At 38.7% G+C, this 27,719-nt stretch overlaps 1 protein-coding gene across 8 annotated transcripts in view; it reads right to left on the minus strand.

Moving 5' to 3' along the window:
- The window catches only part of exoc1 (exocyst complex component 1), an 80,267-nt gene that overhangs the window by 18,060 nt on the left and 34,488 nt on the right, over nucleotides 1–27,719 (minus strand). For 3 of the 8 annotated variants that reach the window (XM_073064628.1, XM_073064633.1, XM_073064627.1), the window contains 5 exons: nucleotides 26,601–26,710; nucleotides 22,701–22,754; nucleotides 9,349–9,498; nucleotides 5,556–5,661; nucleotides 3,250–3,294 (listed from right to left, as the gene is read on the minus strand). In XM_073064628.1, the coding sequence (XP_072920729.1) occupies nucleotides 3,250–3,294; nucleotides 5,556–5,661; nucleotides 9,349–9,498; nucleotides 22,701–22,754; nucleotides 26,601–26,710 (465 nt within the window). The remainder of the gene's footprint in view (nucleotides 1–3,249; nucleotides 3,295–5,555; nucleotides 5,662–9,348; nucleotides 9,499–22,700; nucleotides 22,755–26,600; nucleotides 26,711–27,719) is intronic. The other 5 variants (XM_073064631.1, XM_073064630.1, XM_073064634.1 and 2 more) reach the window with 3 other exon arrangements.

Genomic DNA, 27,719 nt, shown 5'->3' on the forward strand with positions numbered 1-27,719 from the left:
TGTGGTCTTAATGCCCTCTTTCATTAACTGTAAGGCAGTTTAGGATTTTGTTACATTATAAATTAATGGTATTACAAATTATGTATTTATTAGTGACAAATATTTGATTTAGAAATCCATTTTCATTAATGCTTCTTTTCATTCCAGCCTGGCTACTAACTATTAGATTAAATGCAAAACAGCAACATTAACTGCGTTTATATTTAGTTAAAAAAACTTGAATGTAGCATTTACGATATTTAAAAACACTTCACAGTTAATGCCACTATTATGAAAAAGAAAAGCAACAATTCATTTACACTCAGAAAAATCAATAAATGATAGCAATAGCTAGACAATTTGCTTTGGTGAAGCTTGCTTAAAGATAATTTAGAGAACTAGTTTGTTTTTTTTTCTTTTAAACAAGGCCTTCGGACCTTTTATGTCCATTCAAAGGGATAAATAAAGCCTTGGTTTAGCATCTCATTTTAAAGGTGACATATTAGCATTGCAGGAGTCCTCAATACTGTGATTGAGTACAGATTATGTATTCAGATCTCTGCAGCAGGGCTTGAACAAGTGTCAGCTCATTCACTCAGGAAAATGGGGGTACCATGACTGAACCAAAACAGCCTTGCTTATATTTTGTTGAATGCATGCAAAGCTCAAGTGAAATTCTTTAAAAAAAGTCAAAAGAGGAAAACCAAAATTCTAAGAGTCATAGTATTGTTGGAACATTTGCCAAAAAGCCAACACAGGATTTCTACAAGAACGATTTAGTCAGTTTCAGCTCTCCATAAGCATCATTACACTCAAATGATAACATCTGCCAGACAATGGAATGTTTTCCACTTTTGAACCCATGATTGGTAACATCATAATCTTTTGTGACCATAATATGATGTTTTGATCTACAATTTGAGAGGGAGAAGGGAAAATCGGAAGTGTCAGTATTACAGTTGAACAAAGGGGACTATGGAGCTATGAGGGAGGAACTGGCCAAAGTTGGCTGGAAGGATACCTTAGCAGGGATGACAGTGGAACAACAATGGCATGTATTTTTGGGAATAATATGGAGGGTGCAGGATCAGTTAATTCCAAAGAGGAAGAAAGATTCTAAGGGGAGTAGGGGGGTGACCGTGGCTGACAAGGGAAGTCAAGGACAGTATAAAAATAAAAGAGAAGTATAACATAGCAAAGATGAGTGAGAAGCCAGAGGATTGGAAAACTTTTAAAGAGCAACAGAAGATAACTAAAAAGGCAATACAGGGAGAAAAGATGAGGTACAAAGGTAAGCTAGCCAAAAATATAAAGGAGGATAGTAAAAGCTTCTTTAGGTATGTGAAGAGGAAAAAATTAGTTAAGACCAAAATTGGGCCCTTGAAGACAGAAACGGGTGAATTTATTATGGGGAACAAGGAAATGGCAGACGAGCTGAACAGGTACTTTGGATCTGTCTTCACTAGGGAAGGCACAGACAATCTCCCAGATGTAATAGTGGCCAGAGGACCTAGGGCAACGGAGGAACTGAAGGAAATTCACATTAGGCAGAAAATGGTGTTGGGTAGACTGTTGGGACTGAAGGCTGATAAGTCCCCAGCGCCTGATGGTCTGCATCCCAGGGTACTTAAGGAGGTGGCTCTAGAAATCATGAACGTATTGAAAATCATTTTCCAATGTTTTATAGATTGAGGATCAGTTCCTGAGGATTGGAGAGTAGCTAATGTTATCCCACTTTTTAAGAAAGGAGGGAGAGAGAAAATAGGGAATTATAGACCAGTTAGCCTGACATCAGTGATGGGGAAGATGCTGGAGTCAATTATAAAAGATGAAGTAGCAGCACATTTGATAGCAGTAACAGGATCGGTCCGAGTCAGCATGGATTTACGAAGGGGAAATCATGTTTGACTAATCTTCTGGAATTTTTTGAGAATGTAACTATGAAAGTGGACAAGGGAGAGCCAATAGATGTAGTGTACCTAGACTTTCAGAAAGCCTTTGATAAGGTCCCACATAGTGGGCAAAATTAGAGCACATGGGGGTAGGGTACTTACATTGTTAGAAAATTGGTTGGCAGACAGGAATCAAACAGTAGGGATTATCGGGTCCTTTTCAGAATGGCAGGCAGTGACAAGTGGGGTACTGCAAGGCTCGGTGCTGGGACCGCAGCTATTTACAATTTACATTAATGATTTAGATGAAGGGATTAAAAGTAACATTAGCAAATTTGCAAATGACACAAAGCTGGGTGGCAGTGTGAAATGTGAGGAGGATGTTAGGAGACTGCAGGGTGACTTGAACAAGTTGGGTGAGTGGGCAGATGCATGGCAGATGCAGTTTAATGTGGATAAATGTGAGGTTATCCACTTTGGTGGCAAGAACAGGAAGGCAGATTACTATCTGAATAGTGTCAGGTTAGGAAAAGGGGAAGTACAACGAGATCTAGGTGTCCTTGTTCATCAGTCACTGAAAGTAAGCATGCAGGTACAGCAGGCAGTGAAGAAAGCTAATGGCATGTTGGCCTTCATAACAAGGGGAGTTGAGTATAGGAGCAAAGAGGTCCTACTGCAGTTGTACAGGGCCCTGGTGAGATCACATCTAGAGTATTGTGTTCAGTTTTGGTCTCCAAATTTGAGGAAGGACATTCTTGCTATTGAGGGAGTGCAGCGTAAGTTCACGAGGTTAATTCCCCGGATGGCGGGACTGTCATATGTTGAAAGATTGGAGCGACTGGGCTTGTATACACTGGAATTTAGAAGGATGAGAGGGGAACATATAAGATTATGAAACATATAAGATTATTAAGGGATTGGACCTGCGAGAGGCAGGAAACATGTTCCCGATGTTGGGGGAGTCCAGAACCAGAGGCCACAGTTTAAGAATAAGGGGTAGGCCATTTAGAATGGAGTTGAGGAAAAACTTTTTCACTCAGAGAATTGTGGATCTATGGAATGCTCTGCCTCAGAAGGCAGTGGAGGCCAATTCTCTGGATGCTTTCAAGAAAGAGTTAGATAGAGCTCTTAAAGATAGCGGAGTCAAGGGATATGGGGAGAAGGCAGGAATGGGGTACTGATTGTGGATGATCAGCCAAGATCACAGTGAATAGCAGCGAAGGGCCAAATGGCCTGCTCCTGCACCTATTGTCTATAAGTATGTAAACCTACAAATTAGTAAGGCCATAGTAAACATTGCAATAAGTACCAGAAAACAATTAACATTGTTAAGTTGTTAATGACTTAGGCAGCACACTGACAAGGAAGCCATACTCACTTTCTATATCTTGTTTGACAGCACTCTCTTTTCGAGGAAGTGTGGCTACATGGGATTAGAATGCAGGCATCAAACACAAAAGGTAGGGTAAGTTACATGCTTTTGGCACAAACAGTACAGAAGAAATCACATTTGTTAGATACTAGGCAGACAGAGATGCACATGCATATTATTCTACTTATCAGCAAAGCCCAAAACTGTGTAAATTTACTTTTTTTATGGTTCCCTTTCGCAGATATTACCTGATAAATGCAAACTTACATACACATTGCTTACATAATTATCACTAGGAGAGAGCTGGGTACTAAACTTGAAGACTAAAGAGTGAGATTTTGAAGAAAATTAATATGGTTTTTGAGAAGTGAAATATGTGAATTTGAAAAATCATCCTTATTGATTTGCTATAATATTGACCAACAATATTCACTGTATTTCCCGATAAATATAATCACTTATTAAACCTGATACTTCATTTCTGTTTCACTACCCACCAGCTTTTGTTCTTATTTCTTTTGCTACAGCCTTGCAACACCTAAATTTCCTTTGACTCTTCCAGCTTAAACAAATTGCTGGCCCTGTTAAGGACAATACACTGTCTTTATTCCTTAAGATAAAAAAAAACAACCTGCATTAGCTCTCCTTTCTGCAAAACACCCTGCACTCTACATCTTTTTTTTAATGCTACAGGGACCAAAGTTAACACAGCAGTTATGAAGCAACGTCATTTCAAGTCAGATACATCTGCAACTTGATCTTCTTCGGATTACAACTCAGTACTTATTTGCTTCTTTTGACCACCCGGAAATATTGAGTGACCTGATTGCTTTATGTTTTATTCAGGTATATTTGCAAAAATCTTTCCTGTTGTTTGACCTCAGACATGTTTCCTTATTACAAATCCAATGGTTTGCCTTTTCCACTTGGTATCAAAGGGAACGCCACAATGTTAGTCACTAGGCTGATGCTAGGGATAAGAAATAAGTTACAAGGACAGACTTGGGGTTAATATAGCATTTTCAGCAGACCACAGAAATCGGCAATGATTTCATCTGATAATAAAAATTATACATGTTTCTTACAATGTGAATTTGGACCGAATTTTCAGCAAGGTTAGGACAACTAGAAGGATCATCAATTTAGAAATATCAAGAAGGTGATGAGAGGAGCTTGGGAAACAAATGTTGTTCTTAGTGAATAGGATGCATTGTTCAAGTTTGAGCAGGTATACATAAGCAAAAATCACAATATTGCAAAAATCAAGTAGGCTATAGTGAGCAGTTTCAAACTAGCCCAGCAAAATTGGACTTAAACATATGCTAACAACTATTTCTAGCCAGTATCCCATTACCTTGGAAAGAATTCCCATTTAAATCAAAATAGCTGAAACATTCTTAATACTATTTAATATCAAATGTTCCAATATCAATTTTCTTCAGCTTCTTAAACCAGAAAGGCATTTTGCTTGGCAAAAATAAACATACACTTTGTAATGACAGCAGTTCTCCAGCAAATTCATTCTGATTTAGCTTCAGGTTGCTGAAATTGGCAAATTTTTGTTTATAATTTCTTCTCAATAAATCTTTACAAGTTTTAACCAAGAATTAGCAAACTCATATATACTAACACGCACATTCAAAGAAAAGACAAAATATTTAACCATGACAATGAACCAATAGAAATCACTGCAACAGTGGCAGAATTACACTGGAGAAAAAAATAATTCAAGTGTTTTCACAGTGTGCAGTGGAATATAATTGTAATGAAAAATTTTAATTTCTCATTACAATGAATGAAGCTGTTTTACAAATAGAGCAAAATATTTAATTATTAAAAGTAAACATGAGGATTAATTAAAATGAATGAAGTTTTGTTGCTCAACTTATACTACACTCAAAATAGATGAATCACTCATTCTAATAAAACACATGATATCTGATTAGGAAATAAATATAAAATGAGACCTTCCCGCAAAATCTAATTAAAGACTCACTGAAAACAAAATATACCTTGAAGTCTACTGTTATGCTCTTTCTCTATTTGGCTACATTCAAAGCATGTACTCATTACTTGACTATTCAGCTTACATTTATATATTATGTTTTTTTCAGTCAATTAAATAGATATTATAAAAACTGATGACGAGTAATTAAGAAATAACACAAACATCCCTTGGCATAACTAAACAATGAAACCAAACAGCACCAGTGCCTTCCTGCAAGTCTCTTCATTTTGTACAATGCCTGTTTTTACTTACAAAAGATTTCATTTATTGAGACAATGCTTTCCAAATGGAAAATCTGACCTACCAAACTTCTTTCCTTCTTTTGATGTTCCAGTCATCTTGATCTTTGCAACCTCAAAGAACTCCTTAATTTCCCTTTCATACAGTCTAGAAATATAGTCTACATAGTTCTGCAAAGACAAAAAAAATCAGAGAAGATTTTCACTCTTTTCTACCAGGCGATGTGTAAATTTAAATGCAAGGTAAACCAAATAGAAAGGATTCCAATTAATTGAGACACATTGGGATAAGTACATTCTGGCCAATTAAGCAGAAGTTTCATGGAAATAATTAGAAAGGTATATAAAAAAAGAAAAACTACCATTTAAATCAGTAACAAATTAGGAATGAAATACAGAACAAATTAGAACACTAGCAGTGAAGTAGATAAAACGGTATTTGTTCCTAATAGTTTTCGATAGAGAAATTTATCCAGAGTACGCTGTGTTCTTTTGATTACTGTAAAATGAACAAAATCAGCACAGACACCTAATGCTGACAGTGGACTGTCTTCAAACAATGCTTTTCATTACTGCATTCTCCAAAATGTTGATTTCATTGTAATATTCAAGATGATTATTGATACCTTCAAATTCTTCACTGATCCTAACTTGAAGTACTTTCACTCTCAGCTGTTTCTGGCATCTTCAAGCTCGAATGGTTGAAGCTGCAGTGAGCTAAACATTCTGAATGGTTTTACTGCTGATTTCTCACCAACTATCACTGATTTCTGAACACAAACACAGGCAACTGACACTATTTAAAATCTGTTCACTCTAAGTTTGCTGTAGTGTCCAACAACCACGCTAGTTTCTCAATTAGTTCTTATTCTTTAAGAGTTGTCCCAAATAGCAGCTGCCCCTTTTATCTGATGGCCCAATTAACCAAAATCCACTGCATCTGAAAGACATAATATTAATCTGCTGAAAACAATTGGAATCAAACAATCATGGTCAAGAACCAGCCTATACAATAAAAATGCAAATTTTCTGTTTGGTTTATATAAAATATAGATAGACACCCTGTGGTGACAAACTCTATTTAAATATACCTGGACAGCTGAAGTGTAATTTACAGTTGGAACCGTGACTTCCAATATTTGTTGAATGGCATGCAAAGAGTTCCAACTCTTCGGATAACTGGCTATTACTTTAAACAACAGACACCTGATTATAAAATAATTAAATTTAGGGTTATGGATTACTAGATGATAAAGGAAGGAGGCCTGATAAGTGATTTAATCTTGTCTTCACTCTCTCTTGGCCTTAACTATCAGAAGTCTGCAAAGATCGATCAGGTGGTAACTATCACCTTTTGGGCAATTTTAAATTGCAGAAGTGGCTATTTTGTAAGTTAATTGTTTCTTCCAGTCAAGGATCCAGAATAAAATGAATGCTTGTTGAGCTAATGGTGAGATATTTTACGTCTGCTAAAATTGACTCATTTCTGATATATATTATTGCCAAGCCATAACATTCCAAAGATTTAGATAGGTACAGCATGAATTCAGAACTATAAAACAATGACATTATTTAGTAACTCGTATTAACATGCTGGTAAAATAAAGGAGTAGAGCATGGTGTTCACTTATGTCAAAAGGAGGCTAACTGCAGGCAATAACTAAAGTACAAATAAATTTTCATTTTTTATGTTAGAGAGAATATGCTGGGAATAGGATATTAACTAAATCAGCAAGGAATGTACATGCTATTAATAATTCTACTACCTGAAGTAGAAGTCAGAGAATAATGAGGAAATTAAAAGGCCCTATTACTAAAGCAAGAACAGTGATAATATAGGAGAAAGATTCTGAACATCCCACATGACAAGTAGCTAAGCTTGAGGCGGAACAAAGCCAATACTGTATAAAATAAAAGATGTACTGTTGATTGAAGGGATAAGATAGCTTAGGAGACCATTAGCTATCACCCAGAATGAAAGGAAAAAAAATTTAAGGAATCAGAAAGTACAATCAAGGAGGAAGAGAATTTGTAGTCAATACAAAAGGAGGAAGCTGCAGTCACCTGGAGGAAATGAGTTCCAGGTACTAAATGGTGATTATCAGTTTTATTAAGAATTACTACTTTGTACTGAATGCAACTTATTCAATAAACTTCTTGTGCCTGTTACCAATAATTCCTTGTTGCAGTCATCAACCTTCAGTTAAATTAAACAGAGATCGGAAAATAAAACACAGAATAATACAGCACAGGAACAGACCCAATGGCCCATGGTGTTGTGTCAAACTAATTAAACATTAACTAACAACATACACAAAATGCTGGAGGAACACAGCAGGCCAGGCAGCATCTATGGCCAAAAATCCTATTGAAGGGTCTCGGCCCGAAACGCCAACTGTACTTTTTTCCACAGATGATGCCCAGCCTGTTGAGTTCCTCCAGTATTTTGTGTGTTACTTGGATTTCCAGCATCTGCAGATTTTCTCGTTTGTGAAACATTAAATAAAATCCCTTCTGCCTACACTATATCCATATCATACCATTCTGTGCTCATTCATGTGCCTATAAATTATAACTCACACCATCGTCCATAGTTTTGCCACTAGTGTGCAGATTCCTGTTTTTGAAATTTAGGGATAAAGTAAATCACAATGAGCTATATTTGGGATATGTCCAATGATGCAAGTTTTTTTTCTTATTAACTATACAATTCACATCCTACATTCCATCCAGCTTAACTATGGAACATTTATGCATTAAGTAAATTATATTTACTTTCCATTTAAGAACCTATAGAACGTTGCAACTAAACTTTGAAAGACAATTGGTATTTAGGAACTAAGGGAATATAATATGGTGGATGACTGATGGGAGCAGTGAGCTCCTGTTACTTAGTCTTCACTTCCTTTCTCACCAAATTCACATTACTTCCATTGCTAAACTGCACGATGTATCACCGGGCATGTAAATTATTCATCAGTACAACAGCACAGCCACCATCATTCATTCACAGTGCTTAGAGGCTGTCCAGAGCCCTCACGTTACACTTTAAAAAAATTATACTGCATTATCTTAATCTTAAATTAACAACAGCTCAATTCTTTGTTAATCCAAATCAGCAATTCTTTAGCTGCCTGTTATGTCTTTTTTGGTAGACTGCAGAGAGAAGATAGTGGTATGAGTGGGAGTTTGGCAAAAATTCACTGCCACACCCTGTCCAGCAAGGTTGTTAGGTGGTACCTACCCCTTGCACATCCAAGGCAGCTGAGGACCCTCCCAATCTGACACTTCAGGGGGAACAAGAGATTTCTCTCCTTCAGTCCTGTCATGCAAGCCCATATGGTATACAAAATTATGAAGGGTATAGATACAGTAAATGCAAGCAGGCCTTTTCCACTGAGGTTGGGTGAGATTAAAGGTCATGGGTTAAGGGTAAAAGGTGAGATGTTTAAGGGGAACATAAGGAAAACCTATTGTGGAACAAGCTGCCAGAGGAAGTGGTGAATATAGGTTCGATTGCAACATTTAAGAGAAGTTTGGATGGGAAGTGTATGAGGGCTATGGTCCAGGTGCAGGTTGATAGGACTAGGCAGAATAATAGTTCAGCATGGACCAGAAGAGTTGTTTCTGAGCTGCAGTTCTCTAACTTTTATATAATTATTCAGAACTTAAAAGGCACAAGTTAGCTCACTGTCCAATCATTGAACGTATCACCAAGTTTAAAAGGGGTTCATATTAATGCTGGCTCTATTTAGATTGCTCATCTAAAGGATGAAGCAAAAGAAACACACTGCCAAATTATTGAAAGTCACATTCCAACAATCAAAATAGATTGCAATGGTTGATATGAAACCATACCTTATTCAAACCTTCATATTTTTCACGATCAGTATTCTTCAACCATTCCATAAGTTTGGCATATCTAAGTAGATCTCGATGGAACGGAAGGTGTTTGGGGAGAGTCAGCTCAATCGAGTGCTGAGCCAAAGTTGAACTTTGATCATGCCCCTAGAAACAAAATATCACAAGTCAATACTGTCATGTTAAAAGCTGAAAATCCGAAATAAGTTTTAAAAAAACACATGGGCAAAAATTTAAAGTGAAAATGATTCTTTTCTACCACACTATGATATCCTGAATCATGAAATCTACTCTGAAGATTATAATGGAAAAAGTAAAATAAAGTAAAAAAAACTGTCCGCTGATACAACTATTAGAAAAGCTGCACTCCCAGGGTTTCAAATCATAAAGGACATCATGTAGGCAAAAATTAAAGGGAAATCTACAGAAAAGAAAACCAGTTAAAGAAAATCAGCCTCCAATGTTAATAGCTGAAAATACTCATTGAAAAAAATAAATTACATACCTATAACTACATATGTCATAGTATTAAGCAAATTAAGATAGACACAATTTAGTTTTAAAAAACGATAATTAGATCCAAAGTTACTTTTGGCAAGTTATTTCTCTAATCTCTGAAGAAAAGGCAAATTATTTGAAGCAGAGACCTTACAATGAGTTTACTATGGATTACTAATGTGAAAAGCACTGTTAGTTTTTATTCTTGATTAAAAATCAAGGCCTACATTTTGCCCAGTGGAGTTTTTTTGCCCACACTTGTCCATTACCTCAACTGCATTTTTTTTTCTAAGTTTAGCCACAGCTATTTGTTATTTGTAGAAAACCAGAGCATCCAGAGGAACTCTAGTCACAAGGGAGGCACGGGAGGCAGATAGGTGGGTCACGGTCAGGAAGGGGAAGGGGCAGGTACTAGAGAGTACCCCAGTGGCTGTACCCCTTGACAATAAGTACTCATGTTTGAGTACTGCTGGGGGGGACAGCCTACCTGGAGGAAGTGACAGTGGCCAGGCCTCCGGCACAGAGGACGGCCCTGTAGCTCAGAAGGGTAGGGATAGAAGAAAGAGGACCATAGTAATAGGGGACTCGATAGTCAGGGGTTCAGACAGGCGGTTCTGTGGAGGTGATCGGGAGTCCCGGATGGTAGTTTGCCTCCCTGGTGCCAGGGTCCGGGACGTTTCTGATCGCGTCCAAGATATCCTGAAGTGGGAGGGTGAGGAGCCAGAGGTCGTGGTACATGTAGGTACCAATGACATAGGTAGGAAAGGGGAAGAGGTCCTGAAACGAGAGTATAGGGAGTTAGGAAGGCAGTTAAGAAGAAGGACCGCAAAGGTAGTAATCTCGGGATTACTGCCTGTGCCACGCGACAGTGAGAGTAGGAATGGAATTAGGTGGAGGATGAATGCGTGGTTGAGGGATTGGAGCAGGGGGCAGGGATTCAAGTTTCTGGATCATTGGGACCTCTTCTGGGGCAGGCGTGACCTGTTCAAGAAGGACGGGTTACACTTGAATCCTGGGGGGACCAATATCCTAGCGGGGAGGTTTGCTAGGGCTACGGGGCAGACTTTAAACTAGTAAGATGGGGGGGCGGAAATCAATTTGAGGAAACTATGGGAGAGGAGGTTAGTTCACCAGTAGAGCAAGTAAGTAGACCGTGTGTGAGGGAGGACAGGCAGGTGATGGAGGAGGGATGCGCTCAGCCCGAAGTTGTAGGGGAGAAGAAAGAAAAGGATAATAAATTTGAATGCATTGCTAGGGATGAAAAGAGAGGAGGAGGTGGAGAGTATCTTAAATGTATCTATTTTAATGCTAGGAGCATTGTAAGAAAGGTGGATGAGCTTAAAGTGTGGATTGATACCTGGAATTATGATGTTGTAGCTATTAGTGAAACATGGTTGCAGGAAGGGTGTGATTGGCAACTAAATATTCCTGGATTTAGTTGCTTCAGGTGTGATAGAGTAGGAGGGGTCAGAGGAGGAGGTGTTGCATTGCTTGTCCGAGAAAATCTTATGGCGGTGCTTTGGAAGGATAGATTACAGAGCTCCTCTAGGGAGGCTATTTGGGTGGAATTGAGGAATGGGAAAGGTGTAGTAACACTGATAGGAGTGTATTATAGGCCACCTAATGGGGAGCGTGAGTTGGAAGAGCAAATGTGTAAGGAGATAGCAGATATTTGTAGTAAACACAAGGTGGTGATTGTGGGAGATTTTAATTTTCCACACATAGATTGGGAAGCTCATTCTGTAAAAGGGCTGGATGGTTTAGAGTTTGTGAAATGTGTGCAGGATAGCTTTTTGCAACAATACATAGAAGTACCGACTAGAGATGGGGCAGTGTTGGATCTCCTGTTAGGGAATGCGATAGGTCAGCTGACAGATGTATGTGTTGGGGAGCACTTCGGGTCCAGTGATCACAATAGCATTAGCTTCAATATAATTATGGAGAAGGACAGGACTGGACCTAGAGTTGAGATTTTTGATTGGAGAAAGGCTAACTTTGAGGAGATGCGCAGGGATTTAGAGAGAGTGGAATGGGTCAAGTTGTTTTATGGGAAGGATGTAATAGAGAAATGGAGGTCATTTAAGGGTGAAATTATGAGGGTACAGAATCTTTATGTTCCTGTTCGGTTGAAAGGAAAGGTTAAAGGTTTGAAAGCGCCATGGTTTTCAAGGGATATTAGAAACTTGGTTCGGAAAAAGAGGGATGTCTACAATAGATATAGGCAGCATGGAGTAAAGGAATTGCTCGAGGAATATAAAGAATGTAAAAGGAAACTTAAGAAAGAGATTAGAAAAGCTAAAAGAAGTTACGAGTTTGGTTTGGCAAATAAGGTGGAAGTAAATCCGAAAGGCTTCTACAGTTATATTAAAAGCAAGAGGATAGTGAGGGATAAAATTGGTCCCTTAGAGAATCAGGGTGGTCAGCTATGTGTGGAGCCGAGGGAGATGGGAGAGATTTTGAACGATTTCTTCTCTTCGGTATTCACTAAGGAGAAGGATATTGAATGGTGTAAGGTGTGGGAAACAAGTAAGGAAGTTATGGAACCTATGACAATTAAAGAGGTGGAAGTACTGGCGCTTTTAAGAAATTTAAAAGTGGATAAATCTCCGGGTCCTGACCGGATATTCCCCAGGACCTTGAGGGAAGTTTGTGTAGAGATAGCAGGAGCTCTGACGGAGATCTTTCAGATGTCATTAGAAACAGGGATTGTGCCGGAGGATTGGCGTATTGCTCATGTGGTTCCATTGTTTAAAAAGGGTTCTAGAAGTAAGCCTGGCAATTATAGACCTGTCAGTTTGACATCAGTGGTGGGTAAATTAATGGAAAGTATTCTTAGAGATAGTATTTATAATTATCTGGATAGACAGGATCTGATTAGGAGTAGCCAGCATGGATTTGTGCGTGGAAGGTCATGTTTGACAAACCTTATTGAATTTTTTGAAGTAGTTACGAGGAATGTTGACGAGGGTAAGGCAGTGGATGTAGTCTATATGGACTTCAGCAAGGCCTTTGACAAAGTTCCACATGGAAGGTTAGTTAAGAAGGTTCAGTCGTTAGGTATTAATGCTGGAGTAATAAAATGGATTCAACAGTGGCTAGATGGGAGATGCCAGAGAGTAGTGGTGGATAATTGTTTATCGGGATGGAGGCCGGTGACTAGCGGGGTGCCTCAGGGATCTGTTTTGGGCCCAATGTTGTTTGTAATATACATAAATGATCTGGATGATGGGGTGGTAAATTGGATTAGTAAGTATGCTGATGATACTAAGGTAGGAGGTGTTGTGGATAATGAGGTGGGTTTTCAAAGCTTGCAGGGAGATTTATGCCGGTTAGAAGAATGGGCTGAACGTTGGCAGATGGAGTTTAATGCTGAGAAGTGTGAGGTTCTACATTTTGGCAGGAATAATCCAAATAGAACATACAGGGTAAATGGTAGGGCATTGAGGAATGCAGTGGAACAGAGAGATCTAGGAATAACAGTGCATAGTTCCCTGAAGGTGGAGTCTCATGTAGATAGGGTGGTGAAGAAGGCTTTTGGAACGCTGGCCTTTATAAATCAGAGCATTGAGTACAGAAGTTGGGATGTAATGTTAAAATTGTACAAGGCATTGGTAAGGCCAAATTTGGAATATTGTGTACAGTTCTGGTCACCGAATTATAGGAAAGATATCAATAAATTAGAGAGAGTGCAGAGACGATTTACTAGGATGTTACCTGGGTTTCAGCACTTAAGTTACAGAGAAAGGTTGAACAAGTTAGGTCTCTATTCATTGGAGCGTAGAAGGTTGAGGGGGGATTTGATCGAGGTATTTAAAATGTTGAGAGGGATAGATAGAGTTGACGTGAATAGGCTGTTTCCATTGAGAGTAGGGGAGATTCAAACGAGAGGACATGATTTGAGAGTTAGGGGGCAAAAGTTTAAGGGAAACACGAGGGGGTATTTCTTTACTCAGAGAGTGATAGCTGTGTGGAATGAGCTTCCTGTAGAAGTAGTAGAGGCCAGTTCAGTTGTGTCATTTAAGGTAAAATTGGATAGGTATATGGATAGGAAAGGAGTGGAGGGTTATGGGCTGAGTGCGGGTAGGTGGGACTAGGTGAGATTAAGAGTTCGGCACGGACTAGGAGGGCCGGAATGGCCTGTTTCCGTGCTGTGATTGTTATATGGTTATATGTTATATAAGGTAAAAGTGCAGACACAGTGATTCAGAGGTCGGAATTGAACCTGGGTTGATGAAAGAGCTGTGTTGCTGTGCCATCCAATTGGCAACGTCTTACTTCATCTATCACAACAATGAATTCATGTGATGTCTATTTTCCTCTGTGGAAGTATTCACTCATGGAGCCAATGTACCGAAGTTCTGGACACTTCTGGAGCTAAATTAAATAACCTAAATCTGTCACCCTAATCCTGTTGTGAGTGAGTCCTGCAATTTTGAGGTGCTGTTTCTCAGATGTTTAACTAAACCATATTCTCCTTTTCGCAATGCACAGGACAGGTGCCACAAAGGCATTTCAAAGTAGACTAGAAAGACCTCAGTGTCCTTAGTCTTTGTCTCTCTGTCTCAGTCTTTGGCATTTTTGCCTGGTTTTTTTGTGGAAAGCGTGCAAGAAGCCTGCTGGATTTGAACCCAGGGCCACTTGCCTCAAAGCCCTATGCCAATGCCACTATACTGCCAGCTGGCTACTTACTGAGCTTAACTCTACAATAACAAATACTCTACGAGGAAATGAAAGGCACCAGATAATTACCTTCCTCCTTACATTTAATAACCTGATCAAAAACTGATAAAAGTTCACATTTAAATGAGTGTTATGTATTAGTAGTGACATTTAAATAAATTAATATGAACCTCTTAGCTTTTCCTGCTACCAAACCCTCCTATGTGACACTGCTGACACAAAGTAATACTTAAGTGTCATTAATATCTTCACCAAAAGGTTTGAATGTCTAGTCACCATCTGAACTGTGTATTCTGCTAGATGCTCCTCGAAACATTTATAGGTGAACTATTTTTTGTGAATTCCACCTGTATTCTATCATCTTGGGCAAGCATTTCATTGAAACATGATAATTAAAAACAAAGTGTTCCTTTCCCAGTTTAAAACCATAATTGTTCTAAAAAATATACACAGAGGCAATCTTTTTCAATAATAAACTTCTAAAACTGGCTAATATAACATGGCATGATATCAAGCACACAATAAAGCTGGATTCTGTTTCTAAGGTGTGGATATACAAACTCTAATTCCCAGCTCACTTCCAAACTCATTTCCAATGAAATTGTGATTTTAAATATTTAGTCAGCTGAAGGATGTAAAATTGTGATTTTTTTTTTAAACAGATGAACAATTCCAAAAAACCATAAATTTTTGAGGAATTTTAACAAAATTGATTTTAAACAGTTTTATTAATTAACATATGCAACCCAGACAAAGCTACAACTATCTTCTTTGCACAAATTAAAGTCATATAAGCAATACAATAAGCAACTTGGATATTACTGGGGGGGGGGGGGGGGGGGTGGAAGGCCTGCCGGGGAGAAGTTGCAATGAGCAGGTCTCTGCCTCTATGGCTCAGAAAGTAAGGGGGATGGGAGAAGAGAAGAGGAGTGCAGTAGTGATGGGGAATCCATAGTTAGGGAAGCAGATAGGAAAATTTATGGATGTGATAAAGACACTTGGATGGTACTTTGCCTCCCAAGTGCCAGGGTTAGAGATGAATTGGATCAAGTCCATAGCATTCTAAAGGGAGAGGGTGAACATCTAGAAGTTGTGGTGCATATTGGTACCAACAAATAGGTAGGAAATAGAAGGAGGCTCCGAAGAGAGAATAGAGGTGGTTAAGTAAAAAGCTGAAAAGCAGGAACTCCAGGGTAGTAATCTCTGGACTGTTGCTTGTGCCACTGAAGTTAAGATTAGGATGATTTGGTAGATGAATCCATGGCTGAGGAATTGGTGCAGGGGGCAGGGTTTCAGATTTCTGGATCATTGGGATCTCTTCTGGGGAAGGTATGACCTGTATATAAAGGTCAGATTATACCAGAGGGTGATCAATATCCTTGCAGACAGGTTTGCTAGAGGTGAAAGGGAAGGTTTAAACTAATTTGGCAGAGGGACAGGAACTTAAATGATAGGGCTGAGGATGCGGCAGATGATAAGAAAAAATTGCAGTCAGTGGGATGAGATGAAGTGTAACGGGGACAAAATCAAAAAGGCTAATGAATACAGGACTGAAGGTGTTATACTTGAATGCACGCAGTATACGAAATAAGGTATTTGATATTTTGGCGTAGTTAGAGATTGGCAGGTACGATGTGGACATCACAGAAAGAAGTTTGTATTGAAAGGACAGGCAGAAAGGCAGAGGATGTGGGGTGGCCACATAGTAGCCAGGATGTGAGACACAATTTGCAATGGGACATAGAAAAGGCACGGGGAGTTATAATATGCAGCTAGATTGGGAAAATAAGGTTGGTGCTGGATCCTGAGAGAAGGAGTTTGTAAAATGTTTTGAGATGGATTTTCAGAGCAGCTTATGGCTGAACCCACTAGGCAATCAGCTCTGCTGGATTCAGTGTAGTATAATGAACCAAATTTGATTAGCAAGCTTAAAGTAAAGGAACCCTTAGGAAACAATCTTTATAATATGATAGATGCACCTTGCAGTTTGACAGGATGAAGTTAAAGTCAGATCTATCAGTATTACAGAGGAGTAAAAGGAATTACAGAGGCATGAGAGAGGAAATGCCTAAAGCTGATTAGTAGGGGACATTAGTAGGGATGACGATAGAACAACGGCTGGAGTTTCTAGGGACAATTCAGAAGGTGCAGGGCTAATATATCCCAACGATGAAGAAATATTCCAAAGGGAGGATAAGGCAACTGTGGCTGACAAGGGAAATCAAAGGCAGTGTACAATATAAGCAAAGGAGAGCACATACAATATTGCAAAAATTAATGGGCAGTTAGAGGATTGGGAAGCTTTTAAAAACTAACAGACGCCAACTAAAAAAGCCATAAGGAGAGAAAAGGTGAAATGTGAAGGGAAGCTAGCCAATAATAAAAGAAGATACTAAAAGGTTTTTCAAGTATATAAAGAGTAAAAGAGAGACTAAAGTGGGTATCAGACCACTGGAAAATAATGCTGGAGAGGTATTAATGGGGCACAGAGAAATAGTGGAGGAACTTAATAAGTTCATTACGTCAGTCTTTACTATGGAAGACTGTAGCAGTATGCCAGAAATTTGAGAGTTTCGGGGGTTAGAAGTAAGTGCTACTGCTATCACTAACGAGGAGGTGCTTGGAAAGATGAAAGGTCTGAAGGTAGATAGGTCACCTGGACCAAATGGGCTACAACCCCAAGGTTCTGAGAGGTAGCTGAAGAGATTGTGGAGGCACTAGTAACAATCTTTCACGAATCACTTGAATCTGGGATATTTCCGGATGACTAGAAAATTGCAAATGTCATTCCACTCTTCAAGAAGGGAGGCAGGCAGAAAAGAGAAAATTATAGGCCATTTGCCTCACATCAGTGGTTTGGAAGATGTTGGAGTCCATTACTAAGGAGACTTGGGGACTTGGAGGTACATGTTTGTTTGTTTATTTATTTATTTATTAGTTTTTTTTAATGCATTTTCTACATCACTACAGATAGAAAAAAAAAACCCCAAATCAAAATGAAGAAAATTAATACAGTGCAAAAATAAACATACAATAATAATATAATACAAAAAAGATAATTGAGAAAGCACCCAAATTGAAGACATGTAAAATTAGTATCCTCCCCAAGCCCCGCAACAAAAAAAAACTCCAGACCAACCACAACACAATATAGAGAATATAAATCAGGACATTCAAACCCCCAAAATTGTAAATACACCTAAAAACAGAAGATATTAATGCCTACTACCAAAAAAAAAGAGCTGAAAGCAAGGGACCGGAAAAAAAAACCTTAGTTAAGAGGAAGGTTATGAAAGTACTCAATAAAAGGTCCCCAGACCTTATGGAACTTTGTATCTGAATTAAGAACTGAATAATGAATTTTTTCAAGGTCTAAGCAGGACATAATATCATTAAGCCATTGAGCATGCGTGGGCTGGGCAACATCCCTCCATCTAAGGAGGATTAAACGTCTAGCCAGGAGAGAAGCAAAAGATAATATTCGACACTTAGTCGAACTCAGACGTAAATCTGTCTCACCCAAAAAACCAAACAAAGCAATTAAAGGGTTAGGTTCTAAGCAGTGATTCAGAATATAAGATAAAGTTATGAAGACATCTTTCCAAAATTTCTCCAAGCTAGGACAGAACCAGTACATATGAATAAGAGAGGCTTCGTCCCTTTTGCATTTATCACAAAGAGGACTACTAATATTAGGGTAAAATCGAGATAATTTAGATTTAGACATATGGGCTCTATGAACAATCTTAAACTGTAAAAGGCAATGGCGAGCACAAAGAGAGGTTGAATTAACCGATTTGAGAATCGAGTCCCAAGTCTCATCAGATAAAGAGATATTTAAATCATGCTCCCAAGCCATTCTAATTTTATCCACAGGGGCACGCCGTAAGAATGCTAATTTATCACAAATAAATGATATTAAACCTTTACCCAGTGGATTAATAGAAAGAAAGAAATCCATAACATTTTTCTCAGGCATTTCAGGGAAGTTAGGAATTAAAGGATTAATAAAGTGTCTAATTTGGAGATATCTAAAAAAAATGAACATTAGGCAGATTGAACTTAGCAGAGAGCTGTTGAAAAGATGCGAAGCGATTATCAATAAAAAGATCTTCAAAATGTCTAATGCCCTTCCTATACCAATCATGGAATGTTGAATCATACATAGTAGGTAAAAAAAGGTGATTATGTAAGATAGGACTAGAAAAGGAAAAACCATAGAAACCATAAAATTTCCTAAACTGAGCCCATATTCGCAAAGTGTGTCTAACAAGAGGATTAACAATTAATCTGGACAAACTACTAGGGAGTACAGAGCCAAGAAGTGCAGAAATAGATAAATCTTTAGTGGAACTCAACTTCATTGCCACCCAATTAAGGCACTCGAGTTGGCCATGAAAAAAAGACCAAAAGGTAGCACAATGTATATTGGCTGCCCAATAATATAAACGAAAGTTAGGTAAGGCCATGCCACCCTCTTTTTTAGATATTTGGAGATAAACTTTATTAATTCTAGAATGCCCATTCTTCCACAGATATGACAAAATAATAGAGTCTAAGGAATCAAAAAAAGATTTAGGAATAAAAATTGGGATTGATTGAAATAAATATAAAAATTTAGGGAGAACATACATTTTAACAACATTAATACGACCTACCAAAGACATAGATAGAGGTGACCATTGTGACAGACTCTGTTTTGTAGTATATAAAAGATTGGCAAAATTTTCACGAAAAAGATCTTTAAACTTCCTTGTGACTGTAATCCCAAGATAAGTAAATTGATTATGAACTACTTTAAAAGGGAGGTCACGAAATGTTAATTCTTGTGCTTCTTTATTAATTGGGAAAAGTTCACTCTTATGTAAATTAAGTTTATAGCCAGAAAACTGGCTAAACTGATCAAGAAGTGAGAAAATTGGAGGTAAGGATGTAGACGGATTTGAAAGAAAAAGTAATAAGTCATCAGCATAAAGAGAAACTTTATGCTCAACACCCCCCCTCCAAATCCCAGTCAATTCAGGACAGCTGCGAAATGCTATCGCCAAAGGTTCTATAGCCAAATCAAAGAGAAAGGGACTTAAAGGGCATCCCTGACGGGTGCCACATTTGAGGTTAAATAACTGGGATTTCTGAAAATTAGTCAAAACAGAGGCAGTAGGACACAGATACAGCAATTTGATCCAAGAGATAAAACTTTGACCGAAGTCAAATTTTTCTAAAACTGCAAAAAGGTAGTTCCACTCTATACGATCAAATGCTTTCTCCGCATCGAGGGAAATAACACATTCAGGAATCCCAGTTGAAGGTGAATATAGAAAGTTAAATAAACACCGAATATTAAACAAAGGAAGACGGTTTTTAATAAAACCAGTTTGATCATCAGAAATAATAGAGGGAATAACAGTTTCTAATCTATAAGCCAAAACTTTGGCCAAGATTTTAACATCAACATTAAGCAAAGAAATCGGCCTGTACGAGGAACACTCTGTTGGGTCTTTACCCTTTTTTAATAAAAGAATAATAGATGCCTCATTAGGAGGTACATGTTAAAAAAAGGCCAAAGACAGCATGGTTTCCTTAAGGGGGAATCTCACCTGACAAATCTGTTGAAATTCTTTGAGGAAATAGCAGGCTAGATAGACAAGGTGAGTTGGTGGATGTTGTTCGCTCAGATTTTCAGAAGGCCTTTGACAAGGTGCTGCATATGAGACTGCTTAACAAGATAAAGAACCTATGGTATTACGGGAAAGATACTAGCATGGACAGAAGGGTGTCTGAATGGCAGGAGGCAAAGAGTGGAAATAAAGGTTGGCTTTTCTGGTTCGCTGCCGGTGACTAGTGGTGTTCCGTAGGGGTTGGTGTTGGAATCACTTCTTTTTATGTGAATGATCTGAATGACCGAATTGCACCCAGGGCATGCCCTTTTCTCACCAGGTAGGAGGTACAGAAGCCTGAAGGCATACACTCAGTGATTCAGGAACAGCTTCTTTCCTTCTGCCATCCGATATCTAAATGGACATTGAAGCTTTGGACACCACCTCACTTTTTAAAAAAAATATACAGTATTTCTGTTTTAGCACTTTTTTAATCTATTCAATGTATGTAATTGATTTACTTGTTGTTTATTATTTTTTTAAATTTTATTTTATTTTTTCTCTGCTGGATTATGTATTGCATTGAACTGCTGCTGCTAAGTCAACAAATTTCACGGCACATGCCAGTGATAATAAACCTGATTTTGATGATTTGTGACCAGGTTTGTGGACACTATGGAGATAGGTGGAGGGGCAAGTGGTGCTGGGGAAGCAGGGCTTCTGCAGAAGAACTTAGACAGCTTAGGAGAGAATGGGCAAATAAGTGACAGATGGAAGTGTAGGGAAGTGTATGGTCATGACTTTAGTAGAAGAAATAAAGGCATAAACCATTTTCAAAATGGGGAGAAAACTTAAAAAAATTAGAGGTGCAAACGGACTTTGGAGTCCTTAGGAACGTGGAAACATAGAAAACCTACAGCACAATACAGGCCCTTCGGCCCACAATGCTACACCAAACATGTACTTACTTTAGAAAGTACCTAGGGTTATCCACAGCCCTCTATTTTTCTAAGTTCCTTGTACCTATCCAAGAGTCTTTTAAAAGACCCTATCATATCTGCCTCCAACAGTTGCCAGCAGCCCATCCTTGTGCAGATTTCCTAAAGGTTAACTTACAATTTGAGTCAGTGGTAAGGAAGGCAAATGTAATGTTAGCATTCATTTCAAGAGGACTAGAACACAAAAGCCAGGATATGATGCTGAGGCTTTAAGGCATTGGTCAGACTGTACTTGGGAGTACTGTGAGCAGCTTTGGAGCACTTATCCAAGAAAAGATGTGCCTGCATTGGAGAGGGTTCGGAGGTTCACAAGAATTATTCCAGGCATGAAAGGGTTAATGTTTGAGAATCACTTGGTGGCTCCAAGCCTGTACTCTCTGGAGTTTAGAACAGTGAGTGTTTTTTATTGAAACACATCAAATATTGAAAACTCTAGATAAGGTAGATGTAGGGTGTAGGTTTCCTATGGTGGGGGAATCTAGACCAGAGGGCAAAGCCTCAGACTTGAAGGATGTACATTTAGAACAGAGATAAGCAGGAATTTTTTTAGTCTGTAGGTAATACATCTGTAAAATTCATTGTCACAGGCAGCGGTGGAGGCCAAGTCACTGAGGATATTTCAAGCAGTGATCGATAGAATCTTGATTAGTTAGCACGTTAAAGGTTACAGAGAAGGCAGGATAATGGGATTGAGAGGGATAATAAATCAGCCACAATGGAATGGTGGAGCACACTTGATGGACTGAATGGCCTATTTCTGCTCATATGACCTATGGTTTATGGTCTGAAGCAATTTAGATGGCAATACAATGCAAATATGGCAGAATTCTGTAGGCATTCATGCATTATTTTTGTAAATCAAATAAACATTTAAATCAGATTTCATGACGTAATGATTTCCAAATGACCCAAGTAGTATCTCAGCAATGTGTATGCATGGACTCAGTAATTTGACAAGGAGCAAGGTATTCTACTGATCCAAAATACATTGTTTATTTATTATTAAGAAAAGGAATCGACAGACAAGTGGTTTCTCAACATTAAAATTTGTTAGTTGGAAGCTGTGTCGGAGAAACTGCAGCATATAAACCGGCATTGAACTGTAGTCAGAAAACACCTTTAACTTAGTAAAATCTGCAGCTGTGAAAGTCCATCAGGATGAGTTTTAAAATATTCTGTTTTTCAAAAATGACATCAATATCTCACACAAAATATTGAAATAAATACAAGGACAATTCAAAGTTTACAGAAGGGAAAGTGTAGTGAAATCTGGATTTATGATGGAAGATCACAAGTGCTAAGATTAGGAAGCCGTGCTGGAAGACAGCAAGCAGGTATCAGCAATTACTAAGCCTTGAAATTACTCCATTTTACTTCGGACAAATGCAAAGCCATTCCAATTTTTATTTGCTGAAAGGAAGAAAGTTTGTTGTTCAAAACAGGAATTACTTTATGAAGTTGCAGTAAAAAAGAACTACTCATTGAAAACACGTAGAAAGCTGCATTAGTACGGAAAAATTTAAAAGCCTAATGGGCAGCAAGAGCGGAAAAGGCATCTCATGCTTAGAGTACTCACATAAACTGAGTGGTACGAAGCTCTGCGATAGAACAGGGTGAGAGTCTGAGTAAACTGATTAAAAACAAAATAAAAATGAAACGAAAGAGTGACAGATGAGAAGAACTAATGTAGAAATTTACCAGTACCAGGATACTGACAAAGGCACATACATTTGAGCCTCTGTAAAAAACCCATGTTTAACAAATTAGTTGAAGCTGCAACATTACCAATGATACCAGTTTCTTCTAAAGTTCAGTGCCTCAGCCAAACGTAACACTGTTTACAAAGTGACGAGAATCTAGAGATTTTATTTGTAAGATAATACAAATTCACTGAACATATGCTTGTGTTTATACCATCAATACACAAAGGTATACAAAGGGAATGGTACCGGAGAATTGGAGGGAGGCGAATGTTGTCTCCTTGTTCATAAAAGGTAGTAGGGATAGTCTGGGTAATTATAGGCCAGCGAGCCTTATGTCTGTGGTGGGAAAGTTGTTGGAAAAGATTCTTAGAGATAGGATCTATGGGCATTTAGAGAATCATAGTCTGATCAGGGACAGTCAGCATGGCTTTGTGAAGGGCAGATCATGCCTAACAAGCCTGATAGAGTTCTTTGAGGAGGTGACCAGGCATATAGATGAGGGTAGTGCAGTGGATGTGATCTACGTGGATTTTAGTAAGGCATTTGACAAGGTTCCACATGGTAGGCTTATTCAGAAAGTCAGAAGGCATGGGATCCAGGGAAGTTTGGCCAGGTGGATTCAGAATTGGCTTGCCTGCAGAAAGCAGAGGGTTGTGGTGGAGGGAGTACATTCGGATTGGAGGGTTGTGACTAGTGGTATCCTACAAGGATCGGTGCTGGGACCTCTACTTTTCGTGATTTTTATTAAAGACCTGGATGTGGGGGTAAGAAGGGTGGGTTGGCAAGTTTGCAGATGACACAAAGGTTGGTGGTGTTGTGGATAGTGTAGAGGATTGTCGAAGATTGCAGAGAGACATTGATAGAATGCAGAAGTGGGCTGAGAAGTGGCAGATGGAGTTCAACCCAGAGAAGTGTGAGGCGGTACGCTTTGGAAGGACAAACTCCAAGGCAGAGTATAAAGTAAATGGCAGGATACTTGGAAGTGTGGAGGAGCAGAGGGATCTGGGGGCCCAGGACCACAGATCCCTGAAAGTTGCCTCACAGGTAGATAGGGTAGTTAAGAAAGCTTATGGGGTGTTAGCTTTCATAAGTGGAGGGATAGAATTTGAGTTGTGAGGTAATGATGCAGCTCTCTTAAACTCTGGTTAGGCTACACTTGGAGTACTGTGTCCAGTTCTGGTATAGGAAGGATGTGGAAGCATTGGAAAGGGTACAGAGGAGATTTACCAGGTATGCTGCCTGGTTTAGAGAGTATACATTATGATCAGAGATTAAGGGAGCTAGGGCTTTACTCTTTGGAAAGAAGGAGGATGAGAGGAGACGTGATAGAGGTATACAAGATATTAAGAGGAATAGATAAAATGGACAGCCAGTGCCTCTTCCCCAGGGCACCACTGCTCAATACAAGAGGACATGGCTTTAAGGTAAGGGGTGGGAATTTCAAGGGGGATATTAGAGGAAGGTTTTTTACTCAGAGAGTGGTTGATGCGTGGAATGCACTGCCTGAGTCAGTAGTGGAGGCAGATACACTAGTAAAATTTAAGAGACTACTAGACAGGTATATGGAGGAATTTAAGGTGGGGGGTTATATGGGAGGCAGGGCTTAAGGGTCGGCACAACATTGTGGGCTGAAGGGCCTGTACTGTGCTGTACTATTCTATGTTCTGTGTAAACAAGAGTAGGATATCGGTATTAAGATTCAAACTTCAATTTAGTCAGGAATTTTCAGCTGTTATCTTGAAGAAATGGCTTTGTGGCCTGTCATGGCTCAACCAATCCTGGAAGTGGAAGCCAGTTGCGCCTCATCTTTAAAAGAAATGCAGGAAGTCGTGCCAAAGATAAGGAGAGACTCCATTGTATTTTTTTTTAATGGCAGATTAATTGCAATAACTAATGTTTTCCTGAAATAGCAAGGGTTTTTATCTAATGCTTTGCACATGCTAGATTTTTCTTCAATTACTTTTGTTTTTCTTATGTGTTTTCATTTATTTTGGTCTTGCATTGATGCACCTAATAAAATATTTTTAAGGGTTGATTCAATGGGAGTGTCTTGAAAATATATATCACTTATTTAAAATGGAAAATTTTAAATAAATTAAATAAAACTAAAGAGTATGAAGAGCTTTGTCTAAAAGAAATAACTCAAATACTGAGGAGAAATGTGTCAAGTCTCTGTAATGGCCACTACATCATAATTCCATGTATGTATCCAAGCTCTCAGTTCATCACCTTTGTTCCTGATGCTTCTTGCATTGAAGTACACACACTTTAGTCCTTCTACCTTGCTACCTTTACACCCTTTATTCTGCTTCTCTTTCCTCAAAATGTTAGATCTGGCTTTACTCCATGCACTATACTTGCAGTTCTCGCATGACCTTTTCCTCTTCCACCTCAGTATCTGCTCCAACACTCTGGTTCCCCTCCCCCTGCAAATCTAGTTTAAACCCTCCCGGAGCTGCACTAGCAAACCTTCCCGCAAGGTTTATCTCAGATCTAAATCTTGGTAATTTGATGAATTTGTCTCGTCTCTATCTGTGTTGCAACTATTCTAAGATTCTATGGTATCATCCTGGATTTGAAGACAAATGGAAAGTCTGAGGAATGGCTAATGGATTGCAAACTTATCCAAGTGTGAGGTACTGAAATTTGGACAGTCAAACTTGGATAGAATTCACATATGTAGAGAATGGGAAGGCACTAATGAGTGTTGTGGAATACAGGGACCTGAGAACACAAGTGGAAGTAGCCACACAGGTAGATAGGGTGGTAGAGAAGGTGTTTAGCATTCTAGCCTTCATCAGTCAGGGCATCAGATTTAGGAGTAGGAACATTATGTTGCAGTCATACAAGTTGCTGGTGGGGTGGTTTGGTGAATTGTGTGCAGTTTTGTAAAGACAATATCAAACTGGAGCAGAGATTTATGAGAATGCTGCCTAGACTAGAAGGCCTGAGTTATAGGAGGAGGCTGGCCACACTGGATCTTTATTCCCTGGAGCATGGGAGAACATTAATGAAATCATAAGGCGTTTAGCTAGGTGTATGGTCATAGTCTTTTCACCAGGGTTAAGGAGTCTAAAAATAAAGGGCACAGATACAAGAGATTTAAAAAGACCTGAGAAGTAACTTCTTTACATAGAGAGTAGTATCTAAAATGAGCTACTGGAGTTAGTGATCAAGACAAAGTTCGAAGTTTAAACGTTCAAAGGAAATTTATTATCAGAAGTACATACACGTTACCATATACTACCTCAAGATTTATTTTCTTGCAGCAACTTATGGGAAAATAAATACAATAGAATTTAAAGAAAAATTATACCTAAACAGGCAAAGACTGGTGAACAACCACTATACAAAAAACAAGGTATGCAAATAAAGCTATTACTGAGAACATGATTTGGGAAGAGCCCCAGAAAGTGAGTCTGTAGAGAATCAGTTTAGAACAGTGGTGAATGCAGTTATCTACATAGGTAGATACAGTTACAACACTTAAGAGACATTTGAATAGGTACATAGAAGGATGGGACCCGGAGGGTAGGGGCAACAAAGACTAGCAGGGAAGATGGTGTAGTTTGCATGATCGGTTGGGCCAAAGAGCCCGTTAACCTGCTATGTTACTCAGTGATAGATCATTTGTAAATAAAATAATGCTTTTAATGATTTAAATATGATCAATAAAAAAAAACTAATGATGAATATTTTTGCAGCAACAAGATAGAGACCAATATTTCTTTCCCAAGAAATGTTTTCTTATAAACAATCAGCCCTTGACATACCTGCTGAACAAAGACATTATTAAGATGATTGGTCAGTCTCCTAGCAAACTGTTCACGCAGATCCCTAAACTGCTGTTGCTGCTGTCTCACTGCATGAAGCTCCTCGTGTCCTGGAATACATTACACAAAAATCAAAATAAATTGTTGAAGAAACATTGCAAAATGCATAAATTAAACAATTTTACACATTTTGCAAAAGCAAAGTAAGTGACATTAGCAATATTGCAATTTTTGAATGCTTCCTTCCCCCAAACCACAGGATTAACCCTTTACAGGTGTTAAATACTCAGTGGTCACTTTATTAGGTACCTGCTGTATCTAATAAAAAGGCCACCAAGTATGGTCATGGTCTTCTGCTGCTGTAACCCATCCACTTCAAAGTTTGACATATTCTGCATTCAGAAATACTGTTCTGCACACCACTGTTGTATTAAGTTACTTTTGGCTTCATGTCAGCTCAAACCAGTCTGGCCACTTTCCTCCAACCTCTCTCATTAACAAGCCATTTTCGCCCACAGAACTGCTCGCTGATGTTGTTTTGTTTACTGAACCATTCTCTGTAAGCTATAGAGACTGTTGTGCTTGGAAATCCCAGGAGATCTGCAGTTTGACAAACTCAAACCACCCCGTCAAGCACCAATCAACAGTCAACGTCACTCAGATCACATTTCTTTCCCCTTCTGATAACAAATCAACCTCTTGACCATGCTGCATGCACTGAATTGCTGCCACATGACTGCCTGATATATGCATTAACAAGGTAGATAGATAGATAGATAGATACTTTATTCATCCCCATGGGGAAATTCAACTTTTTTCCAATGTCCCATACACTTGTTGTAGCAAAACTAATTACATACAATACTTAACTCAGTAAAAAATATGATATGCATCTAAATCACTATCTCAAAAAGCATTAATAATAGCTTTTAAAAAGTTCTTAAGTCCTGGCGGTAGAATTGTAAAGCCTAATGGCATTGGGGAGTATTGACCTCTTCATCCTGTCTGAGGAGCATTGCATCAATAGTAACCTGTCGCTGAAACTGCTTCTCTGTCTCTGGATGGTGCTATGTAGAGGATGTTCAGAGTTATCCATAATTGACCGTAGCCTACTCAGCG

The sequence above is a fragment of the Hemitrygon akajei genome, chromosome 13, assembly GCF_048418815.1.
Source record: "Hemitrygon akajei chromosome 13, sHemAka1.3, whole genome shotgun sequence".
Lineage (NCBI taxonomy): Eukaryota > Metazoa > Chordata > Chondrichthyes > Myliobatiformes > Dasyatidae > Hemitrygon > Hemitrygon akajei.